Source organism: Caretta caretta, chromosome 2, assembly GCF_965140235.1.
Source record: "Caretta caretta isolate rCarCar2 chromosome 2, rCarCar1.hap1, whole genome shotgun sequence".
In the NCBI taxonomy this organism is placed as follows: Eukaryota; Metazoa; Chordata; order Testudines; family Cheloniidae; genus Caretta; species Caretta caretta.
The window spans coordinates 83,145,769-83,162,388 of NC_134207.1; the positions used below are offsets into that span (position 1 = coordinate 83,145,769).

At 43.4% G+C, this 16,620-nt stretch overlaps 1 protein-coding gene across 9 annotated transcripts in view; it reads right to left on the bottom strand.

The window, feature by feature from the left end:
* Nucleotides 1-528: 528 nt before the first annotated feature.
* Nucleotides 529-16,620, bottom strand: part of GREB1L (GREB1 like retinoic acid receptor coactivator) — a 227,626-nt gene continuing 211,534 nt past the window's right edge. For all 9 annotated transcript variants that reach the window (XM_075125292.1, XM_048840428.2, XM_048840432.2 and 6 more), the window contains 3 exons: nucleotides 16,262-16,462; nucleotides 6,231-6,369; nucleotides 529-3,608 (listed from right to left, as the gene is read on the bottom strand). In XM_075125292.1, the coding sequence (XP_074981393.1) occupies nucleotides 3,445-3,608; nucleotides 6,231-6,369; nucleotides 16,262-16,462 (504 nt within the window). In that variant the 3' untranslated portion in view covers nucleotides 529-3,444. The remainder of the gene's footprint in view (nucleotides 3,609-6,230; nucleotides 6,370-16,261; nucleotides 16,463-16,620) is intronic.

Genomic DNA, 16,620 nt, shown 5'->3' on the forward strand with positions numbered 1-16,620 from the left:
GACTAACTTGAGACTCCCCCTGAATAAATTAAAAATATAGTGACCCACTGCTTTCAATTGTAAAAATTAATGGAACTGTAACTACTTGAAAGTCCAAGCAAAGAATTCCTGTCTGGCAGTAAGCTACACTACCCCAGTCAGAAGGAATAGTCAGAGTCTTCTGAAACAGGTCCTGTCCCGGCACACAGCAAACTTTTACTCCTCCATGCTGAAGGTGCTGGTTAACGCTGTTTAGATTTTCAAAGAAGGTAATTTTAGAGGACAGGAACTAAAACAAATGGCTTAACTGAATCAAAGTCACCGTATCCTACCAGTTTTAGCACTATGCAACACAATCACTACCAAGCGTGAAAGATTATGGCATTTTTGGAAGAGAGGGCTCTGCTCAGATACTGTAAGTTATTGATGGCACAACGGCTCAATAGACACGAATTTAAGATTATATTAAAAAGGTAGTCTAACAGGGACATCTTGTAGTCAAAATTTAAATACCCATCCTGTTACACAACAAATCTAAAGAAAATGCAGTCTCTTGAATGGCAATTTAATATGTTCATCAAATTTAATGAAAGCACATCATAAACATATTGTAACCACAACTGCAGACAAGTTCAGTTAATAAACAATACAATGTGAGGTAGACTGACGAGTGAAGCTAAATTCACCATGTTTTGGTTAAGAAAATTTTACACTAAGAAAGCAACATTTTAACCCCCTTCCAAAAGTCACAAAAAGCAATTGCATAAATTACAGCAAGATGCATCTGAATATGATTTTCATTCAAATCTTAGTTTACATTCAGTATTAACCTGTGAACTGTCAATCATGTCCAGATTTCACATTTCAACAGGTAAAATATTATGCTGGCCTATTTAATACATTCATAAGAATGGCCTTGATGATGAGGCTTAAAACCAAAACAGAACAGTTGTACTCTTGATGTCAAAGTATGGTCTCCTTCTCATCTCTTCAAGGACTATGAGCTATAGTTTACTTAAAAGAATCCAGGGTCAGTCTGCTTGAAAAGATTTATAGTGATAGAGTCTTCAAAAGAAAGTGTTGCCAAAAACCTTCCCTCTCCACTGGAGAATAAAGTGTTATAGAAACCAATTGCTTGTTCGATAATGGAAGGCAGATACACTAGCTTTCTGATTTAGTTCTCAACCATCAGGACAATTTCGCACCACTTTACCACAGGGCTAAATAATCATCAAAATAGTCTTAGCACCTGGAATTTTAAGAACTTAGTGCAAACATCAAGTACACAAACATAAAGGAAACCACTTGTGAACATTTTAAATCCTCTGACTTACAGAATACTGGTAACGTTTCTAAAATTTTGACCCCAAACTAAAATTCAAAAGTTATTCCAGCAGCCTTGAGCCCATCTAGCAAACCAGAAGTATTGAAATGCATTCAGGTGTAACGAAAAGCTTCAGAGTATACCTGCGTAGCCCCACACCTGCTAAATTAAAATGAAGGTATATTTTAAAACATAAGGCTGTATGAAGGACAATTAAACAATTTAAATCTAGAGAAAAAGAAAAGGGTTGTTCATTTGAAATATGTTACATTGACATCCTCACAGTTAAGCTACATTAAAATCAACAGATCTGCAAACCATTATTTTCCTTTTTAGCTTCAGTCTAATATATTATGCTTTTCATTATCTGTAAACATTCGTCTTTTCACAAGGTAAAAAAGCTGCTTGATTAACACTTTGTTCAAAATGCAGTTTTGGCAGGCCCTTCTCAGGTGACTTGCAGGTCACATATAAAGGATGTGTTAAGAACTTCATAAAAACACAATGCAGGGAATATTATTGATTTTTACCAGCTTGCAAAGGAGGTTGCATTTTTTTTTTCAACGAAGGAGGTGGAGAGAGGAGAATGTGTGGGGGAAGGGTCTCTTTTATAAAATATGGAAATCTCAATTGAGTAACCAATATAAAACCGTGAATACTTCTAAAAATGTTAACTGCACTAGTAAGACTGGTGAACACCTCTAACCCTGAAACCAAGTGCTTGTGCACCAGGTTAATTCTATAACAGAACAGCAATTATTTTAAGAGAACACAGTAATGTGTTTTAAACCAGAACAATGCATAATCACTACAGCCCGTATTTACAAAAGTTTAATATTCAAAATGAAAGGACCAACCTGTTCTAGGTACTGTATTCAAACAGACCTTTTTGATTATGGGCAGATTCTCTTGGGATTGATTCAAGCTCACTTGTGAAGTGATTTTCAGTGGGCTACGGAAAAGCCCCAAACCATTGTGCCTCACCCCATTTTAGCTCACTTTAGATATATCAAATTCAGTTCATAGCAGCTGCCACGTTCTTGAACGTTGTCTTTCTACTTTATGATTCACTTCTGGGCAGGGTACCTAAGTTTTCAAAAGCAGCAGCAACAACAAAAATCTCACCTCAGGACTCTACGCACTATTGCAGGTGAATGAGGAAGGATACTTGGAGCAAACTGCATTCAATCAAACCTACACTTAAAGTTTTTGATGTACAAGTAAATTGTACCCGCTAAAAGGTGATGTTTCACAATTTTTAAAACCTTTGACGGCTATAACAATCTGAAGTCATTTTGCTGGTGGTTAACTGCTCTAACTGAAGGGACAGTGTGCATAAGAAATCTTTTTCTCTTCTTTATGCTGGCCAGCCAGTTACTCTTTAATTGCGGAGCAGAATTTTTGTTAAAGAGAGTGAAAGAATGTTACTAGGAGAACCTGCGTGTGTGCTCCATGCCTGCCAAGCATTTACTGATTTGTTCAGGTTTAAGTAGTAAACTTCTAACTCCTGTGGAAATTTTGCCAAAGACACAGTTTCAATACATATACAATTACAAGTTTTAAAGTAACACTGCACAGAGAGAGAACAAGACTACTTTTAATACAAATATCTAAGTTACTTTGTAATTTCAAACCCCTGAGTATTACTGTACCAAAGTACAGATCTGAAGAGAAACGGAGGAGTTTCCTCAGCATATTATCTTCAATGGTGCGAGTCTGGTGTTATGCATTCAGGCTAGTGGATGCTGAAGTTAGTTTCGTCCCCTAGCTTAGCATAGTACAAAAAAACCCAAGAGAACTCTTCATCAACCAAAATATGTCCTCCTCCCACATCACAGGAGACAGCTGGTAGGCTGTGGTGTTAGTTTCATTTACTGTGACTAACGTGGAATTCACTTGAATCCAAGCTCCTGTAATCATAACTGAAGTGATAAACATATGCCTAAAAACAAAGCCTACTTCAGAATTTTGGGGAATCCTTTAGAGTAGACTAGATAAATATTGGTTGCACTTTGCTCCACAGTGATTGTACTTTGGTTGTTTCTTCTCTTCATCCCCCCACCCTTCCCCCAAAAGCCAACCAAACAAAAAAACCTCTCAAGTTCTCTTCTTTTCCTTTGTTATTTGATCTCCTATTAAGTTTATATGTGGCGTCCAGTGAGAAAATAGAGTGGTTTGTCGTCAATGCAGTTGGCAGTCTGAAACTCATCTCGGAGACGAAACTGCCACTCGTCTTCCAGCTCTAAACGGACTATTGTTTGACGTAAAGAGCTTCTGTCTTGGCAGATGACACACAAGGTGGCACCTTAAATTAAAAACAAGATACAGCTTTAGATAACATGTAAGTCTTCAATTTTTTGCCTCATTTCCAAAAAGACAGAAACAATAAAAACTACTACTTAGAGGCCTTCCCCACACAAAACCGTCATAAGCTCCCAAGTGTCCGTTAAGGTGTCTGACATGAACAGAGTACCCAGTATGATCAGTCTCAGATATGGAAAGTAAGCCCTGAGAGAGTGGACAAACATCTCTACAAAAATGACTGAAAAGAATACAGGTGTGTGTGAACAGTGGGAAGAAACTATTGCAAAATGTGTTTGACATTCAGCAGTCTCAAGTGAAATAGGGATTTGAGAGGAGGGGGGAAAGAAGTCTCTCTCTCTACAGTCCAAACCTGAAATCATGCACAAGATGTCTGACAAAGCCACTTCAAATGAATGAGGATTCATGGCAGGACTAAGGGGGCATTATTTATTTATTTATTTATATTGCAGATGCTCCTAGGGCACTAGACAGGGCTCAGAGCCCCGCTGTACATATATCTACACTGCAGAAAATGGTAACTAGGTTATCTAACTTGGGTTAAAATAGCAGTGAAGACAGGGCAATTTGGCATTTAACCTGTTAGCAGTTAAAGCCTACAAGGGAACCTGGGGTTGAACTTGAGTTGCTGTGTTGGGGTGTCTTCACTGCTATTTTAACTCAAGTTAAGAACTTTTTTTTCTTTTGCAATGTAACTATACCCTGTGCTAGGCCCCTTACAAACATGAGTCCATGACTCAGCAAAGGTTTCCACTCATGCAAGTGTGGGTCACCCATTCATCCACTCCATAGTCAGAACTCCTGGGATTTGCTTCCTCCCTCACCCCACTCAAAAAATTAAAGTATGCCCTTTTCTAAGTGGCTGGGCCTGTATACAACCTGGCAATGATTTTAGAATAGTGGACAATTTGCTGATGTAAATATGGGTTATGATGATTAACCTGGACTTTCAAAAAGCCTTTCCTAAAGTCCCACACAAAAGGCTGTTAAGGAAACTAAATAGTCATGTGCTGAGAGGCAAAGTACTGTCACGGATTAAGTAATGACTAAGAGAAAGACAATAGATTAGGAACAAATGTTTTATTTTTGAAATAGCAAGAGGCTAACAAGGGGATGCCCCAAGATTGGTGCTGTTTGATATTGTTTCTTGTCATGCCCATGACATGGTAGATGCTATCCAGCCTTAGCAAAAACAAACACACACCACATGACTGCCATTCTTAAAGAAAAGTCACAAAATGTGCAGACGATGCAAAATTACTGAGGTGAATCAACAATAGAGAAACCTGTAAGGAACTTCAGAGGAGACTAAACAAAGCTAGGTGCAGTGGCAGCATGATGAGAGAGGAAATTCAATGCTGACAAAAGCAAATGTAACCTACTTATACACATTACTGGGTTCTGAGTTAAACTGTGATCACTCAGGAAGAGAGACCTGCATGTCATTGTGGACAGGTCAATAAAGATCACTGCTTAAAAATACAAAAAAAAAAAAAAAAAAAAGAGATCAGGATATAAAAGAACGGGACAGGAAATAATACTTTGAGGGGTAAAGCTGCATGCTAAGTATCCTTTTTGTGCTCAAATCTAGGGGGCACAATCCAGCCACTGAAAATATACCATATGAATTGATGGTACACCTCACCTGTAATCCTGTGGTTCAGTTCTGGTCTCACAGGAATATAGCAGAAATAGAAGGTATGCAGAGAGTAGGCAATGAAAATGTTTAAAGGCATGGAAAGACATCCAAATGAGGAGAGACTGAAAAGAGTGGGACTGTTTAGAAATGAATAAAATGAGGTACTTAAAATAATGAATTTTATTGGGGGGGCGGGGGGGGTGTCAAACCGTCCTTGTCACTCTATCTCATAACCCAAGAACAAGTGCACATTCAATGAAACTGAAAGGCAATACATTAATAACTGATGAAAGGAAATACTTTTCTACATAATGCACATTTAGCCCTCAGAACTCATTGCTGCAAGATATCACTGAGGCCAACAGGTTAGAAAAGTGAGACTTTCTATGGACATCATCATCATCCACAATTGCATTAGACAAGGTTTTTTTCCCCCCTCTTTTACACAAAATTAGTAATAAAACCCCTCAGTATTGGGGCATAAGACAACCGCTAACAGAGGGAGGAAGAAACTTCCTCAATGAGCAGGTTACTCTGTTATTGTTCACTGCAGGATTTCTTGCACCTTATTCAGAGCACTGGATATTCACTATCATCAAAGGCAGTTTTGGAATGGATGAACTGCTTGTCCCATCCATTATGGCAATGTCTATGTTCTGAACTCTATTTCCAAATCATATGTTAGTGCTGCATGCTGCACTGACTGAATTCCACATATACCATACCTATTTCCATTTGATGCCACTGTTAATGCTATTTATCAAGGCTTTTCTTCACTATAGCCTTGCTATTAAGATGGTGGGAGCTCTACACAAATCGAAAGAGCAAACAGAACGCATTCCTTGTTGGAGCAACACGAGCACTGATTATGAAGATGGAGAAATGTAGGGATTCATTTCTTCCTCTATATTTCATTTTGCTTGTGAGCCATTACTTTGTACTGAATGCAACAGGAGAAATTATTACCTTTCAGGAATTTGAACTTCTTAAGAAGGTCTGCACCTACGAAAGAGTCACAGAGATACAACAGGAGTCCACTGAAATACACCCCCTCACAGTTGACATTGATGGAGTGTGGGCGGGAGCTGACATAGCAGATCGCCACCTGAAACCAAAAAGCAAAACAGAAAGAATGTTTTGTTTTAAGAAAACACCCCAGAGGGACCTAATATGGAGGTTGAACATAAAATAACTACAAGAGGCCAGAGTTATTTGATGTGAGTTTAAAAAAACAAAAATATCCACAATCTTGGATACAGTTTGCACATTTGGGGGTTCTATTAGGCAATCTTCCTGACTGAAGTCTAATTACAGTCACAGAAAGTCCTTAGCTCATTTGTTACCTTTTCAAGTTCCTAGCCAGAAAATCTCTGCTGTGAATCTTACTCATTCTCTCCTTTTAATCCCTTCCCTTTACTAAAAAAGCTTTATACGGTAATAGGATTTTTCTGTATTTTAATTCAAAAGATTCATCTGCAATGCAAATAAAATGGTGCATAGATTAGCACTGGCATTCAATCCTAGGTGGGATGATCTTCTGATACTAAATCTTCTGATGGGATGATTTCCAGAAGAAAAGTGATGCCTGCAGCTAAGGTGAGATTAAAAACTATTGCATCAGACTCATCTGAACACTAGCAAATAGATTCACCCTCCTGAACGGGCCCACTGTAGTCTAATTTAACCCCATGCTTCTCCATTACTTTGTTGACTTGATCTAAACCTCTGTGGTCTGTGCTTGTGTAATAATCATACAGTGATTGTAATATCATTTCATTTGTTCCAATGACATGGCATTTGAAGTATATCCTATTAAGAAGGAAAATGCAAAGGTGGTGTAGAGAGGGGTACATTAAAGAGGAGGATAATTACACCGTGCTTTGTTGGAGTGAGCAATCAGGCTAGTGCAGCAGTGTAATATCAGAAACTGGCTAAGCAAGAACAAAGTTGCAACAAATGTGAATCAGAAACACATGACAAAAAGTAGTAAAGATTTGGGGGATGCATGTCTTAAAAAGTATATGGATGAATATCAGGGTCTGTATAGATAGCTAAATGGCAAACAGGCACCCAAGAATAAGGGCTTTCACTACAGACAAATTCTTACATTATTATATGTGATAGATTACAAAAAGATTAAGGATGACTATCTTAACCTAATAACAAAAGCTGGGGGAGGGAGGGAGGGAGAGAAGAGGGATGACATGAACACTCAGTGAGCACAAAATCCAGATACTGAGAACAAAAATCAATCAAGAAACGAAAGGACACGAAGAGAAGAAACACTTCGATAGCCTCTACACCAGGGATTCTCAAACTTTTGTACTGGTGACCCCTTTCACATAGCAAGCCTCTGCGTGCAACCCCCCCACCTATAAATTAAAAACACTTTTTAATATTTTAACACCATTATAGATGCTGGAGGCAAAGTGGGGTTTAGGGTGGAGGCTGATAGCTTGCGACCCCCCATGACCCCCTGAGGGGTCCCCACCCCCAGTTTGAGAACCCCTGCTCTACATCAATGCTAGGAGCCAGGGTAATAAACAAAAGGAGCTGGAATTGCTCACTTATTAGCATAAATTCAATCTAGTTGGTATTATTTAAACTTGGTGGGATGATTCCTATGATTGGAATGTTAAAATCAATGGTGCTAACCTATTTAGGGAGTATCAAGTGGGCAAATGGGAATACAGTGTGGCACTATCAAAAATGGTATTACCCGTTTCCAAGTCACTGATAACTCGGAAGAACATGATCTTGAATGCTTACGGATCAATATCCTAACAGGCAAAGCATAAGACGGGACATTAGTTGCCTCAAACCACCAAATCACACTAGGGAACAGGATGTCTGCTCCATTACACACCTATCTATAATGTGTATGGAAAAAAACTGTGTGATCATGGGAACTTCAATTTGAGTATTATATGCTGGACTTTCTAAACATTATGGATGAGAATCTCATAACTCAAAAAGTGTTGCATCCAACACGAGGAAATTCTATATTAGGCCTTGTCTTGACAGATGAAGAGGATCTGATCACAGAACTAAAAATTAATGGCAGCTTAGGTACAAGTGATCATGACTTAATCACATTTATATTGTGCAAACAGAATAAAGTCCAGACCAGTGATCTATATATACTTGGTACTTTGAAAGGGCCAGTTTCACAAAGCTGAACACAATTATGAGCCAAATCAGCTGAGAGAAAGAATTTATTCAGAAAAATGTGAAATGATAATTGGCACTTGTTTAAGAACAAGTTACTAGAAGCCCAAAAAGCCACAATCCCACAATTGAGGAGAAACAGCTGTACTGTTTAAAAAACAGACCTAGCTTACGGGGGAAGTGAAGGCCGCTGTTAAAAATAAATATATATATATGAAAGAAAGGGAAAGTTGATAGTAATGAATATAAACCAGAATCTAGGAATTGTAGAAAATTGATAGGGGAAGCAAACAGACATAAGCAGAAATCTATGGCCAGCAGAATTATGGACAATAAGATTGTTTAAAGTATATCAGGAACATAAAGAATCTTAACAATGGTATGAGTCTACTACTAGATGGGAATGGTAAAATTATCAATAATTCAGAAAAGGCAGAAGTGTTCAATAAATACTTCTATTCTGTCTTTGGGATAAAAGAGATGATGTAGTCATATCATATAACAACACTCTTCCCATTTCACTAGTATCTCAGGAAGATGCTAAACAGTATCTACTAAAGTTAAACATTGTTAAATCATGAGATCAAGATAACTTGCATCCAAAAGTTTTACAAAATCTGTCTGAGGAGCTTGCTGGACTGCTAATAATGGTTTTCAATGAGTCTTGGAACATCAGGGAAATTCCAGAAGACTAGAAGAAAGTTAATGTTGTGCCAATATGTAAAGAGGGTAAATGGGATGACTCAGATAATTATAGAACTGTCAGACTGACATCATTCCCAGGCAAGATAACAGAGTGGCTCATATGGGACTTGATTAATAAAGAATTAAAGGAGAGTAATCCAATTAATGCCAATCAACATGGGTTTATGGAAAATATATCCTGTCAAATTAACTTGATTTTTTTTATGAGATCACAGGTTTGTTGATAAAGGTAATAGTGTTAATGTAATATATTTAGAGTTCTGTAAGTCATTTGACTTGGTACTACATGACATTTTGGAAAAAAAATTATAATATAAAATTATAGTGGCGCACATTAAATGAATTAAAAACTGGATAACTGATAGGTCTCAAATGTATTGTACATGTAAACAGGGAATCATCATTGACCGGGTGTGTTTCTAGTGGGGTCCTGGAGGGATTGGTTCTTGGCCCTAAACCATCGTTTCTCAAACTGGGGTCCACAGATTGCTGGGGGTCTGTGAGAGTACTCCAGGAAGTCCGTGGGCCCCACTGATCAACTCCTCCCCTTCTCTCCCAGCACCTCCTGCACGCAGGGGAAAAAATGGTTACTTACCATCTTGTAACTCTTGTTCTTCGACATGTGTCACTCATGTCAATTCCAATAGGTGTGTGTGTGCGTGCGCCACGTGCACGGTCGTTGGAAGGTTCTACCCTCGCGGTACCCATCGGGTCAGCTATGGAGCCCCCTGGAGTGGCACCTTCATGGCAGTGTATATGGTCCCCTGCCGACTCGCCACCTGCTCAGTTCCTTCTTGCCGGAATACTCCGACACAGGAGAGGCGGGCGGGATTTGGAATGGATATGAGCAACACATCTCGAAGAACAACAGTAATGAGATAGTAACCATTTTTTCATCTTCAAATGCTTGCTCATGTCCATTCCAAGAGGTGACTCCCAAGCAGTTTCCATGGAGGAAGGGTCGGAGTTCACCAAGTTGCTGACTGAGGTACTGCCCTGCTGAAGGCCACATCGTCTCTCGCTTGTTGAGTGATGGCATAGTGCAGCATGAAGGTGTGGATGGAAGACCATGTTGTTGCCTTGCATATGTCCTGAATAGGGACTGGCGTGAGGAATGCGGGGAAGAAGCCTGCACTCTTGTGGAGTGCGCCATCAGTGTCAGGGCTGGAATCTTAGCCAAGTCATAGCACGTTCTGATTCAGGATGCGATCCACAACGAAATGCATGGAGATGAGATGGAAAGCCCTTTCATCCTTTCAGCGATTGCAATAAAGAGTTGTGGTGACTTACGAAATGGCTGTGTGCGTTCAATGGAGAAGGCTAGGGCATGCCTGACATCCAGAGAATGGAGTACTTGCTATCTGTTGCTGGCATGAGGTTTAGGAAAGAATACCACTAGAAATAATGGAAGTGGGAGACTTTACATGGAAGTGGGAGACTACCTTGGGTAGGAACTCTGGGTGAGGGCATAGCTGCACCTTGTCTTTATAAAAACCCATGTAGGGGGGCTCGGAAGTCAGCGCTCTGAGTTCAGAGACTCATCTGGCTGAGGTTATGGCCACCGGAAAAAAACACCTTCTAGGACAGGTAGCATATGGGGCAGGTTGCCATGGGCTCAAAGGGGGACCGCATAAGTCTGGAGTGAACCAGGTTGAGATCCCACTGGGGAACAGGCTGCCACACCTGCGGATAAAGCCTATCCAAGCCCTTGAGAAAATGACCAACCATGGGATGTCCAAAGACCGACCTACCCACCACAGCTAGGTGGAAGGCCAAGATGGCAGCCAGGTGCACCTTAAAAGATGATACTGCCAACCCCTGTTGTTTCAGGTAGAGAAGGTAGTCTAGCACAACGGGAATAGGGGCTTGCTGAAATATGTTTCTGTAGGGACCAAATGGAGAAATGCTTCCACTTTGCCAGGTATGTTGTGCGAGTGGAGGGTTTCCTGCTCCCCAGTAGGACTTCCCTAACAGGTCCCGAGCACTGCAGTTCAAGCTAGTTGAGCCATGGAGTTTCCACACCATGAGGTGGAGGGACTCCAGGTTGGGGTGCTGTAGTTGACTGTGGTCCTGTGTGATGAGGTCCGGGAGCATAGGAAGGGCTACTGGCCTGTCCACTGATAGGTTCAGCAGCGTGGTGAACCAGTGCTGTTGGGGCGACGCTGGTGCTATGAGGATCACTGAAGCCCTGTCCTGCCGAACCTTGAGGAGGACCTTGTGTATGAGGGGGAAAGGCGGGAACGCATATAGCAGGTGACCCGTCCACAGTAGGTGAAAAGCATCCGCTCTGGAGCCTTGGCTGTGGTTCTGAAAGGAGCAGAACAGCTGACACTTTCTGTTGCTCTGTGTCATGAACAGGCCCACGTAGGGATAGCCCCACCTCTGGAAGATCGAAAGGGCAATGCCCGCTCTGAGTGACCACTCGTGAGTACTGAACGAGTGGCTGAGGTGGTCCGCTAGTTAGTTCTCTGCTCCCAGCAGATATGAGGCCTGTAGCTGGATGGAGTGTGCGACGCAGAAGTCCCACAGTTGGACAGCTTCCAGGCACAGGGGAGAGGAGCGAGCACCACCCTGTTTGTTTATATAGAACATCACTGTGGTGTTGTCCATCATCACTGAGACACACTTGCCCTGAAGATGGGCCTGGAACGTCTGGCAAGCCAGTCGAATGGCTCTCAGCTCCCTGACGTTGATATGCAACGATAGTTCTAGTGACCACAGGCCTTGAGTTCTGATACTGCCCAAGTGTATTCCCCAGCCCATCTCCGATGTGTCCATGACCAGCAACAGTGAGGGCTGAGGCTTAGCAAAGGGTACTCCAGCACAGACCACCCAAGGTTGTAGCCACCAGCTTAGGGGACTTGAGAATCGGGGTGGGAGGGTAACGAGTCTGTCCAGAGGGTCCCGGCTGGGTCTGTATACCCTCGCCAACCAAGCCTGGAGGGGGCAAAGGAGCAATCTGGTGTGTTGTACTATGTACGTGCAGGCCACCATATGTCCCAGAGCTTCATGCAGTTTCTGGCTGTAATTTTAAGGAAACTGGCAGAGGCTCTCTGATGCTTTGGAACCGGGACTTCGGCAGGGAAGCTCTCGCTCGAGTGGAGTCCAGGAGAGCCCCAATAAATTCTATTTTTTGGGTTGGGGCTAGGGTAGACTTGGGCCCGTTCAGAATGAGCCCTAGCCTCCTGAAAGTGGCATGTGCCAATGCCACGTGCTCTTGCAATTGTACTCAAGAATTGCCCCTGATGAGCCAGTCATCCAGGTACGGAAAAACCTGTACCCTGCCTTCGCAGAGGAAGGCTGCTACAACTGCCATGCACTTTGTGAACACACAAGGGGCCATTGAAAGCCCGAATGGGAGCACAGTGAACTGATAGTGTTGGCTGCTGACCACAACACTCAGGAATCATCTGTGCACTGGAATAATTCATATATGGAAGTACACATCCTTGAGGTCAAGGGCAGCGTACCAGTCCCCCAGATCCAGAGAAGGAATGATAGTGGCCAGAGAGATCATATGAAACTTCAATTTTCTTATAAATATGTTGAGGTTTCACAGATCCAGGATAGGCCTGAGCCCCTCTTTGGCCTTAGGGATGAGGAAATATTGGGAACAGAATCCCCTGCCCCTGAAGTCCTGAGGAACCTCCTATATCACCCCTGTAGAAAGAGTTGCTCGTGAGGGGTCTCTGAACAGGGACAGGGAAGGTGCGTGGTAGAGCACAGAACTGGATAGAATATCCCACCCCCACCATGCTCAGGACCCAGCGATCTGAAGTAATCTGGGCCTAGGCATGGGAGAAGTGGGACAGACGATTCACAAAGGGAGGGAAAGGATCTGAGACTTGGGTTGGTGCTCCGTCCTTGGGCGCACTTTCAAAAGTTTGGCTTTGAGCCGAGGAGCCCTGGCCGGAGGAGGACTGTAGAGGACGCTTTCTGTTGTTTCTGCCCCTCCGTTGACCATTGGGTCTTAGTCCTCCACAACCTCCACAGTTTACATGTTGAGGTTCTGGGCCACCCTCCTAAGAAGGCCCTGGTGGGCTTTTACGTCCATTGCCGGGAGGGATGTAGTAGTGCCAGCTACTGCCTCGTCTGTTGAGGAGGAAGATGAGGCTCGAGGTGGGACAGGGTCTTTCTGCTCCTCTGGTTCCCTGGTGACATGCTCAGGGACATCCACCACTGCTGCGACTGGGAGCCGCGGGCGTTAGTGGCTCTGACAATGCACCCGATCCGGGATGCCCAGGGTGTGGACCCCGAGGTGGGTCCTCAGGAGCCCTGGAAGTGTCGGGGGCGACCAACATTGCGGGGCGGGGGGGGGGGAGGGGGAGAGGGGCACCACAGGCAACGGAAACTACTGATGCCGCCCTGGAACTATGCCCTTGAGCCTGGTGATAGGCCCAAGGTGTCCAAAAGGGCCATTGTGCTTGGCCCTGCCACTGGGGTGGCCAGGATACCATTGGTACTGAGGGATTCTCCGCTCTATGGTGCGAAGACCAGTGCCGGGATCTTGAGTGGTACTGGCTGTGTCAGGACACAAATGACTCCACCTCTGACTCAGAGGAATAGTCCGAGCCCGACCAGGGAGGAGTGGACCCCGAGAATGCTGGGAAGCGGTACTGAGGCGATGGGGAACGGCGCCACATCATGGTGCTCTTGCCCTTGTGCCACATAGGTGGTGCCGCCGTCGGTGCCCCACGTGGTGTCTGCACCTGAACCAGTGCCTGGGAATGCAAAGTGGGGGACTGTGCCATCATGGCCATCAAGTTCCATGCTGCCTCGGAAGCATCTGGTGTGGAGGGAAGGTCCAGGTCCTCCTCCAACACCTTCCGGACTGGGGAGTCCACCGACACCAGACTCGATGGACCTCCTCTCGAGGCCGGAGTTGACCGTGTCAGGACTGATTTGGTGTCCCAGCGTGGGACGCACCATACTGGTGTCCTGTGTGCTTTTCTTGGTGGAGGAACGGTCCCCTCTCTGCCTTTTTCTTCTTACGCAGCCCCAGGGATTGTGATGGGTGTTGCACTGATAAGCCTGCCTTCCGCACCAAGGACCAGTGCCCATGCTCCTTATGTAAGTCCTTCCTTGGTGCCCCTCACCGAGGCTGGTGCTGCCTCTTGTGCCAGTTGAGGCAGGAGAGTGGACTCCATTAAAAGGAATTTCAAATGATAGTCTCTCTGTCTTTTGGTTCTGGGCTTGAAGCCTCTGCAAATACTACATCTGTCCTGCAAATATCCCTCTCCCAGGCACTTCAGACAAGCAGCGTGTGGATCCCCTTTGGGCATAGGCTTACCACACCTATCACATGGCTTGAACCCCTGAGGCTGCAGCATGCCCCAGATGGGGAAAATCTTAGCTGAGGGAGGGGGAACCTCCCAACTTAAACTTACTCACTCACTAACTACTATGAGAACGATTAACAACTATGTACAGGAAAAAACCACTAGGAAAGCACTTGCTAAAGCAAGAGACAAGTTGTTCCAAAGACGATCACTGGCGGTAACAAGGAATTGAGCAGGCGGTGGGTCAGCAGGGGACTATCTACATCGCCATGAGGGCGCCACTTCAGAGGGCTCCACAGCCGACCCAATGGGTACTGCTAGGATAAAACCTTCTGACGATCATGCACGTGGCATGCGCACACACCTACTGGAATATACATGAGCAAGCACTCGAAGAAGAACAGCTGTTCAGCGACATGCAGGAGGCACTGGGAGGGAGGGGGAGAAGCGGGGATGGGATGCACTCGGGGGAGGGAGTGGAAAGAGGCAGGGAAGAGGAGGGGCAGGAATAGAGTGGGGGCAGGAAGGGGGGACGGGGCCTGGGGTTGAACTGGGGGTCTGCAAAAAATTTTAAATCAAAATGGGGGTCCTTGGGTTGTTAAAGTTTGAGAACCACTGCCCTAAACTATTTACATTTTTATCAATGACCTGGAAAAAAAAATCATCACTGATAATGTTTGCAGTTGACATAAAAACTGGGGGAGTGGTAAATAATAAAGAGAGTTGATACAGAGCAATTTGGATTATTTGGTCAGCTGGGCACAAGCAAACAATGTGTGTTTTAATGTGGCTAAATGTATATATCTAGGAACAGGGAATGTAGGCCATACTTACATGATGGGGGGGGGGAGGGGAGAAGGACTCTATCCTGGGAAGCAGTGACTGAAAAAGATTTGGGGTCATAGTGGATAATCAGCTGTACATGAGCTCCCAGTGTGATGCTCTGGTCAAAAAGGCTAATACAATCCTTAGATGCATTAACAGGGGAATCTCGAATAGAAGTAGAGAGGTTATTTCACCTCTGTATTTGGCATTGTCGTGACCATTGCTGGAATACTGTGTCTACTTCTGGTGCCCACAATTCAAGAAAGACGTTGATAAACTGGAGAGGGTTCAGAGAAGAGCCACAAGAACGATTAATGGATTAGAAATCCTCCCTTATAGTGGTAGACTCAAGGAACTCCATCTATTTTGCTCAACAACGAGAAGGTTAAGGGATATCTTGATTACAGTCTCTAAGTACCTTCATGGGAAACACATATTTAAAAATGGACTCTTCAGTCTAGCAGAGAAAGGTACATGTTCCAATGGCTGGAAGCTGAAGCTAGACAAATTCGGACTGTAAATGAGGCATACATTTTTAATAGTGAGAGTAATTAACCACTGGAACAATTTGCCAAAGGCTGCAGTGGATTCTCCATCACTGAAAACTTTTAAATCAAGGCTGGACTTTAAAAAATAAAATAAAATAAATAATGCTCTAGGAATTATTTTGGGGAAATTCTATAGCCTCTCTTATACAGGAGGTCACTCTATATCACAACGGTCCCTTCTGGCCTTGAAATTTCTTAATCTATTAGCACAGTATGGATCTTCGGACCCCACACTCCCAATTTTCCAGGCAACATAAGAGGTTTGCTGCTACTCCTTCTAAGCTAATAGAATTAGCCCTTTAGTTTGAGTAATAGAGAGTCATGGTTTTAAATCAAAGTCCTGGGTTCAATACCCACCCCGATGATTGTAAGGAGTCATCATACAAAAAGAAAGTTTTAAAAAATTAGAAGTAAGAAATACAACAATTTGTATTTGCTAGAGAGCCCACTTCCCCCTAGAATTATTTTGTACCTCAGGTCCAATGTTCAGGTAGCAGTCAATGGCCAGTACAGGGTTCTTGAAGTTATGGATGGCCTTTGGAAAGAGTTTGTATGTTGCATGCTGAAGGAATTTCTCCAGAAGGAACTGAGCTGGGGCTGCCAGCAGTGTGTGTTCACTGTCTGGGGCACAGACATACTGAAGAGGCATTATTGGGGCCACGCTCTCTGATACCTACAATGAAAATGATGGAACCTCTTTCAGCCAACACTCTGTAGGTTGTATCTTCACTGAATGTACAGTTTGCCTTCTTGTGGCTATGTTACTGTAATTCCTACTTGGTAAATAAGCTGCAAAACCCTAGAACATGCAACCCAGTGGTACCACATGGA